This window comes from Pinus tabuliformis, chromosome 8 (assembly GCF_031772625.1).
Source record: "Pinus tabuliformis cultivar Carrire ecotype Pingquan chromosome 8, CPIR1, whole genome shotgun sequence".
Taxonomy (NCBI): Eukaryota; Viridiplantae; Streptophyta; class Pinopsida; order Pinales; family Pinaceae; genus Pinus; species Pinus tabuliformis.
Window position 1 is genome coordinate 872,066,245 of NC_142294.1, and position 9,229 is coordinate 872,075,473.

The 9,229-nt window shown below is 41.8% G+C and overlaps 1 protein-coding gene and 1 pseudogene across 1 annotated transcript; both read left to right on the top strand.

The window, feature by feature from the left end:
- Positions 1-224: 224 nt before the first annotated feature.
- On the top strand, positions 225-7,780 carry LOC149238334 (protein ENHANCED DISEASE RESISTANCE 2-like; annotated as a pseudogene).
- Positions 7,781-7,818: 38 nt separating this feature from the next.
- On the top strand, positions 7,819-8,247 carry LOC149238335 (subtilisin-like protease SBT1.5). Its single transcript, XM_089369532.1, has one exon. It carries the CDS (start codon positions 7,819-7,821, stop codon positions 8,245-8,247), a length of 429 nt encoding a protein of 142 aa, XP_089225658.1.
- The last annotated feature ends 982 nt before the right edge of the window (positions 8,248-9,229 follow it).

Below are 9,229 nucleotides of genomic sequence, written 5' to 3' on the forward strand. Positions count from 1 at the left end.
ATTACAATATGACACATGGATCAATATGTTGCCCCTATGTGACCGGCATCGTTGGTCTTGTACGTGTTGTTTATTCGGCATGGACACCTGCTTCGATAAAATCGGCTCTCAACACATGTGTGTTGTGCAATTACACATTCACGACAGCAACCTCTTCGCTGGCCTATTCACCAACGGTGATCCATTAGGAGACATGATAGAATTTTTCTCTCATATTTTATGCAATGGCAGACTGCACCATGAAAGGATGGTTGTACACGATACATCCCAAGTGCTTAATATTGCATTCTTCTCACAAGAAGTATTTTATGTTGCATGGGAATACTCTCATCTACTTCAAGTCCCCACCCACATACAACAAAGAGGAACCTGTAAAAACAGTGCATATCAACTGATGCACACAAGTTGCAGACAACGGAAGAGAGAATGTTCACAGAAAAGTCCTATTTGTTTTCACTTTATATGATTCCTCTAATCATGATGATAACCTTAAGTTGGGAGCAAGGAGTTCAGAAGAGGCTGCCAGGTGGATGCATTTTTTAAAAGAAGCTGCTTTATAGGCCCAACCCTATCAAGAAGACGGGATTTTAATTTATTCTAAGAACAGGAGGCTCTCTTCTAGGTCTAGTACCATAAAGGAGTCTGCCCTCCTCAGAACAACTGTTGATTTGTGGGATTGGACTGGATGGTTGTTTATAATGCAACCAACAATTGATGTTGTTGCACCTTCACCATGGAGAATTTTTGGTTGTGAGAATGGATTGTGATTATTTGAAGAGGCAAGAGATGGATAATTTAAAAGCAAGTGTTGGGGTGATCATCGAGCAATGATGGCAATTGGTGTTGTGGATGCAACCTGTGAATCAATATTTGAGACTATTATGGCTCTTGGGCCCTCAAGATTAGAGTAGGATTCTTGTTATCTTCGTGGTAAAGTTATTGAACACTTGGATGGTTGATCCAGGTGGATATTGGTGGCCACCCACCTATCCTACCTAGACCTCCATTCAGTTTCATTTGTTTCCTTGTTTATTTTAGCATTTACTATTTTTAGCATTTTTTTGGGTCCTGAACTTCCGGAGCAGTTTTGACCCCCTAAAAGGCGTGTTTTTTTTTTTTAGGTTCGTTACAAGCCCATAGTTGTAGGAATGGGTCTATGGAAAATCTTATATTACTCAGAGAGATCTTTCCAACAAGGTATCGTACGCGCCAAACGGAGATAATATGACCAAGTTATGACCCAAGGAAGTTGGCTGCCCAACGGGGCCCACAAACTCTTGGTGTTACATCTCTTGGGGTTAGGGTTTTGGTTGTTTAGGGTTTTCTCATGTTTTTCAATAATAAATAGGCCCTTGAGCATCGTTGTAATAAAGTTCAGAGGCATGTAACTGCCACATCTCTTCTCAGAGATAAGCTACCATCATTCGAGCTAGTCTTATTTCCATTCTGTTTGTAAGCATATTTCAGTGTTTGATATTAATGAAATGAAGTATTATTTCTGCTACATCTCTATATTTATGATTATATCTATAATTTGTTGCATTCCTATTTAAATTCAGATCAGTGATATCAGAGCAGTTTTCTCTTTCTCTATTTTTCTTTGCATGTCCCCAACGAGGTCGGGATATAAGGAGTTAGGGCTTGAATTGGTCGAACCTTTGCAAGACCAGCCTCGCAAATCTCGATGACCTCCCATGGTGAATGAAAAGAAAGATGAGGGGGCAGGAGATCCTTTCAAAATCTTGCTTAAAGAAGCCCTCGAGCGACAGAGGAACGCGATGAAGGACAACTTTGCCCAGATCCTTCAACAGCTACCCAAGGGTGACGCATCTCCTTCCAGCAACTACTTTGGAAGTGCCACACCCTTTAAGGTATGAGTTAACTTTGCCATTCCCATATTTGAGGGTCAGATAGATGCAGACATTGTAGATAAATGGTTAAATATTCTAGAAGGATTTTTTATGTTCATGATTTTTCCTTTCGGGAAAAGATTACTTTTTCTCTTCTCAAAGCCGCCCTCTACATCAAGGACTGGTGGGAAACCTATTGTGAGAAGAAGGATGAAAGTACTCCCTCACTATTTTCAGCCACACCCACTTGGAATTCGTTCTGGGACACCATTAAGGAGCAGTACTACCCTGTCAGGAGCTATGAGGATAAATACATAAAGTGGACCAAGCTGCGACAGGCAAGGAACCAAGATGTGTCAGAGTTTACCAATGCTTTTCATACCCTTCACACGAAGTTGGGTATCAAGGATTCTAAGAAACATTTGGTACTCAATTACCACGGCTGCCTACATAGGTATATCCAAGATGAGATGGAGTTCCTAGATATCTCATCGTTGGGCACGGCGTATCGATACGCTGTCAATATTGAGCAAAAGTTTAAACAAAAAAAGTGAGACTTTGGATTTGTGAATCTGAAGCAAGGGAAAGGCACCCCCAAACCACAGAGCAAAGGGCAAAGCCAAGGCGGGGCGACCCAGGATAACCCGCCGAAGCCACAAGCAAAGAACAACACCACGAAGACAAAGAAGGACACAGGAAAGTGGTGTGAGTTCCATAAGAGCTCCACTCACAACACAAGTGAGTGTCGGGCCAAGCAGTCATTGGTGGCCGAGCTGAAGGCTTCTGATTCTGACACATGTTCCGACTCTGAGTCAGAACCCGACAAGGGGAATGACAAAGGGAAGCAAATCATTGACACAGAGCCCAGTGCCACTGTGGCCACCACCAAGATCCAGAAGATTGAGCTTGAAGATCCAAAAGAGGGGGAACGCCTATTCCACTCACAGATGTGGGTGAAGGGTTCTCCGTTGTAGTTCATTGTCGACAGCAGGAGCTAAAAGAACCTCATTTCAGCAAAGGTCGTGAAGCGGATAGGCCTACCGACTACAACACATATGCAGTCTTACACCATCGGGTGGCTTCACCAAGGATGAGATCTTCGCGTCAACTAGCAGTGTCGCCTTCTCTATAGCATCAAGCCCTTCATGGATGAGGTACTGTGTGATGTTGCTCCTCTTGAAGTTTGTGATGTATTATTAGGACAACCATACTTGTGGAAGTAGCATTTTGTATATGAGTCTATACCTCGCTCTGTTATTATTTTTTTGGGTATTAAGTTATGCATGATACCAGAGGTAGCCCCACCTACAACCATCTCTTTGATCTATGTTAAGTGATGCAGTAAGGTCATCTCCCAGATTGGGAAATTTTTTTTCTTTCTTATTCACTCTCAAATTAAGGAGAAGGTCGTAACCACATCCATGGCCCGAGGAAGGGTTCCTCCAAGCAACATAAGCAGGTGGATACAATCATGGAAGAATACAGGGACATCTTCTCCTCACCCACAGGGATACCCTTTCATTGTCAGGTCAAGCATTCAATCGATCTGACTCCCAAGCACCCCTACCTAATGTGTCGATATATCGTCGCTCCATTCTAGAAAATGAAGAGATCAAGCGACAAATCCAGGAGTTGCTGCAGAAAGGGCACATCCGACCAAGTTCCTTGCCTTGTGGGAGCCCGATTGTACTTGTACAGAAGAAGGATCGGACCTAGAACAGGTGTCCAATCCCATAGATTGATGACCTGTTAGACCAACTCAAGGGGGGCCAATTATCTCAGCAAGATCGATCTGAAGTCTAGTTATCACCAGGTTCAAATAGAGCCCACGGATGTATGGAAGGCCGCCTTTAAATCCAAGGAAGGCCTTTTTGAATGATTGGTTATGCCCTTCGGGTTGACAAATGTCCCTGCTACTTTTATGAGGTTAATGGATGACACCTTGCGGGCCTTCACCAACTCATTCGTGGTGGTTTATCTAGATGACATCCTCGTCTTCAACAAGAGTTGGGAAGAACACTTGCAACACATTCGACAGGTCCTTCAAACCCTTCGGCAGCACAAACTGTGTGCCAACTTGGATAAATCCACCTTTGGCATGAGCCAGGTCCAATAGTTGGGTTACATCATAGATGAGCTTGGCGTGCATGTGGACCCAACCAAGGTCCAACTCATTTGGCATTGTCCAGCCCCGGCCACTCTAACAGAGCTTCACAGCTTTTGGGGCCCTGCAAATTTTTATCAAAGGTTCGTGTTGGGATTCTCCCATATCACTTGGCCTTTGAGTTAGATTACTAAGGGCGGGATGAAAGCAAATTTTTCCTAGTCCGAGTCCCAACAGAAGGTGTTCATTGAGATGAAGCATTACCTCTACTCTACACTGGTACTCACACTTCCAGACCTACAGCAGCCATTTGAAATCGAGATAGACGCCTCAGACTATGCTATTGGTGCAATCCTCACTTAGCACGGGCATCTAGTGGTTGATCGTAGTGAGACACTTTCCGATACAATTCGCAAGTACCCCACATATGATAAAGAGATGCATTCCATTGTGCAGGCTTGTTGACAATGGAAGCACTACATTCTGTGGAAGGAGACAATCATCCACATCGATCACCAACCTCTTCAGTTTATACAGACACAGGGGAAGTTGCAGAATGATCGCCATCAGAAGTGGTCTACATATCTGCAACAATTCCACTTGAACATTAAAAACAAAAAGGGCAGCACCAATCATGTTGCAAATTGCCTGAGTCGACGCCCAGTTGCAGCACTGACTACTATTCTCAACTCTTGTGGTCATGAGACCTCTGGATGGCCGCAACTATACAAAAAAGATCCAAAGTTCTCCTCGACATACTAGATGCTAGTAGCTAGAAAGCTACCTTGGCCACCTTTGTGTTCCTTCAAGCGAGCGTGCCAAGCTAAATTGGGAGGCACACTATAGTTGAGTCGCATGAAATTTTGGTGTGCAAAAAATTGTGGTTGTACTACAAAAGTACTTTTATTGGCCTAAACTTCAACTGGGTGTTGGGAAATATATCAGATCCTGCACTGCCTGTGCCATCACCAAGCTAACCATCAAGAAGCAAGGCATGTACACTCCTCTGCCTACTCCCAGCCATCCATGGGAATCCATCTCCATGGACTATATGTCTAGCCTCCCTTCTACCAAGCATGGTAATGACTGTGTATTTGTGGTCATGGATAGATTTTCTAAGATGGCTATATTGGCGGCCTGCAAGAAGAGTATCACAGCAGAGGACACTGCCAAACTCTTCTTTGAACGAGTATGGGTACATTTTGGGATCCCACAGACCATTATATCAGATTGGGATAGCAGGTTCCTAAGCACATTCTGGTCAAGCCTCTGGACACTATTGGACACCAAGATCACCAAATTGACTGCCTTCCATCCCCACTGCCTGCGCCATCACCAAGCCAACCATCAAGAAGCAAGGCATGTACACTCCTCCGCCTACTCCCATCCAACCATGGGAATCCATCTCCATGGACTATATGTCTAGCCTCCCTTCTACCAAGCATGGTAATGACTGTGTATTTGTGATCGTGGATAGATTTTCTAAGATGGCTATATTGGCGGCCTGTAAGAAGAGTATCAAAGCAGAGGACACTGCCAAACTCTTCTTTGAACGAGTATGGGTACATTTTGGTATTCCACAGACCATTATATCAGATCAGGATAGCAGGTTCCTAAGCACATTCTGGTCAAGCCTCTGGACACTATTGGACACCAAGCTCACCAAATCGACTGCCTTCCATCCCCAGACTGATGGCCAGACGGAGGTCGTCAATAGGATGATAGTGCACATACTCCGCATGTACAACTCCAAGCATCCTCGAACCTAGGATGAGAGTCTTCCATATGTTCAACACAATTATAATAAATCTCTCCATAGCTTGATTGGTCGCAGTGCCTTTCAAGTGAGTCTAGGATTTCAACCATTGTGTTTGATTGATGTTGCAATGCCTCATGAGACTACGCAGACAGAATCCACACATGTATTGTCCGAGGCTGATAAAACGACCAGATTTATTGAACGCACCCAAAACATCCGCCAACAAGTTCATGACGTCTTGGATAAGTCAAATGCTAAGTACAAGCAACGATATGATCAAAATCAAGTGCCACACAAGTTTTAGGTGGGCAACAAAGTTTTGTTGCATTTGTAGAAAGAATGCCTTACCAGAGCCCATCGGAAGCTCAGACCACTCCGATATGGTCCTTACACCATTACCAAGGCTGGGGAGACAATGCTTCTGAGCTCAACATTCCCCCATTCCTTGGCCTGCTCCCAGTGTTCAATGTGGATTGTCTTCGACCATACTTCCCATCATTGTTGGACACATCAGACATTGCAGAACAACTCACACCAACAGAATTAAACTCAAACTACATGGAACAGGACACAATTGATTGGATTATGGACACACTGGTCAAGAACACTCGCCAGCAAAATATCCAACTATATCGGGTTGTCAAAGCTAGTCAACTCCTGCACCAAGGCAAGTGGCTCACCAGGGACCAGGTTCAACAGAAATTTTCTCACCTCATGGAGGCTCTGCACGCAATGGGGACCATTGCTTCCTAAGGGGGGAGGAATGATCCAGGTGGATATTGGTGGCCACCCACCTATCCCACCTATACCTCTAGTCAGTTTCATTTGTTTCCTTGTTTATTTCAGCATTTACTATTTTTAGCAGTTTTTTGGGTCCTGAACTTTTGGAGCAGTTTTGACCCCCTAAACAACATTTTTTTGAGGTCTGCAGTAGGCTCATAGCTATAGGTAGGGGCCTATGACAAATCTAGTAGTACTCGGAGAGACCTTTCTAACAATGTATCGTATGCGCCAAACGGAGATAATATGACCAAGTTATGACCTTGGGAAGTTGGCTACCCAACTAACCCCAACGGGGCCCATAAACTCTTGGTGTTACATCTCCCGGAGTTAGGGTTTTGGTTGTTTAGGGTTTTCTCATGTTTTTCAATAATAAATAGGCCGTTGAGCCTCATTTTAATGCAGTTCAGAGGCATGTAGTTTCCACATCTCTTCTCAGAGATAAGCTATGATCGCCCGAGCTAGTCTTATTTCCATTTTGTTTGTAAGCATATTTCAGTATTTGGTATTTAATGAAATGAAGTGTTATTTATGCAGCATCTATGTATTTATGATTATATCTATAATTTTTTGTGTTCCTGTTTAAATTCGGATCAATGGTCACATAGACATTGTTCACAAGCAGTTCCACAGTAATTGGTTTCCTTGTACAGGTGATTAACACCAAGAGATTTGTTGCTACTTCATTACTGGAGAAGAGAGGATGATGGATCCTATGTGATACTTTATCATTCTGTGGAGCATAGGAAGTGTCCATCGTGTCATGGCTTTGTGCGTGCTTGCATAAAATGTGGAGGATATGTAATATCACCATTGACTCGTCCCCAACAACATGCATCTGCAGTTGTGAAACACATGCTAGCTGTAGATTGGAAATATTGGAAATCTTATTTACTATCTTCCTGTGAAAGGAATATAACTCTTAAAATGCTTGGGTGCATTACAACAATGAGGGAAATGTTCAAGGCCAAACTAGTACATTATCCATGTTCTGAGTTATCATCGTGTGAGCTAATTAATGAAAATGCAACAATGCAAATGGATGGAAGACATGTAAAAGAGGACACAAGTCCAATGATAGAAGAAGAACAAAGCTTTGATGTTACATTGCAAGTACATGATACTTTCCTTCAAGCAAATGATTCAGCTGGCTCATTCCTTCAATTTAGTGATGCAATGGATGAATTCATTGATGTACCAGAAGACTCAAACCATGGATCATCTACACTAGATTCAAATCAGTTCTCAGAACAATTTATTTATTTGATAATCGCAAAAGCCCTATAGGTGACTCATTCACCGGTTTACCTGCAAGCACCTTTGCAATGGGCGTGGGTCATGTGAATCCCAATGTTGCCTTGGATCCTGGTCTCATCTACGATCTTGGAATGGACGACTACGTTAGCTTTATGTGTAGCCTTAATTACACAGCAAAGAAAATTCATATTCTGACAAGGAATGCAACATCCTGCCCCAAATTACGCTTTGCACCTAGATATCTCAACTACCCATCATTCTCCGTAGTGTTTAAGCTGCGTAGTTTGGTTCGTATGATGCGAAGAACCGTGACAAATGTTGGAGGAGCACCATGTGTATATGAAATGGCAGTTGAGAGCCCTAGAAATGTAAATATAACCTTGGAATCGACAATGCTCATCTTCAAAAAACAGAATGAGAAGGGAACTTATATAGTGAGATTTGAAAGAAAAATAGCAGCTGACAACAAATCTAAAGGACGTCAAGAGTTCGATTAGATATTGTGGAAATGTGTGAAGGGCAAAACGCAAGTCATTCCCAGTCCGATGGCCATAGCCTTCAGCGTTCCTTTTCACCTTTAGGTGAAATTGCTAGTATGTAACATATTTACAACATACAATACATATTTATGACATATATTTACAATACATATTTATGATATATAATATAAATACAACCTATATTTCAAATATAAAGTTAATTTTTTTTGTTTTTTTTCAAGTTAATTAAATAATACAATTTATCAATTACAAAATTTTATTAATATTTATATGTACATGTTAATTATTTGTTAATACAAAGTTTATTTTATATATAGATATATATGTGTATTTACATATTTTCAAGCGGAAATGGATTATGGGAATGCCACGAAGAGACCAAGTTGAACCAAAACTAGATAACTTGAATGGAGATCATCAAATCAACTTGCCAAGATGGTGAAAGCAATGCAAGACTTTAAAAGGTTGCAACTTTCAGTTTGGAGGATGAAATCAAGTAAACTCAATATCATTTGAAAATTGTTGAAGAAGCAAAGGCAATGGAGCAATCAAAATGAAAAATCAAGGAAAGTTAAAATCACTCAAAACAAAGCAAGATAAAGCACTCAAAAAGTGATATTAATAAAATTTATATGGAGGGCCCCTTAATATTTTGAGAAAAGTTATGGGGAGGCATTGAGGCCTCAACAGAGTGGCACCTAGTTTTTAAGTATTGTAATGGCATACATAGATACATCCAAATGGAGATGGATTTCCTAGACATCTCCTCATTGTGAGATGTTTATCAATATGTTGTCAAAATTGAGCAAAAATTGGAGTAGTAGAATAAGCGAGTATTCAAGTCTGTAAATCCACCACTACAAAAGTGTGGAAAATGCAGCCTTAACTGACAAAATAAGGGATAAATCAAGGAGAGCTAACCCAAAGACAACCATCCCAAGTTGTAGGAGAAAAAGAGAAATGAGAAGACAAAAAAGGA

Coding starts and splice junctions, on each gene's coding strand:
- LOC149238335 (XM_089369532.1), top strand. CDS start 7,819: ATGGGCGTGGGTCATGTGAATCCCAATGTTGCCTTGGATCCTGGTCTC.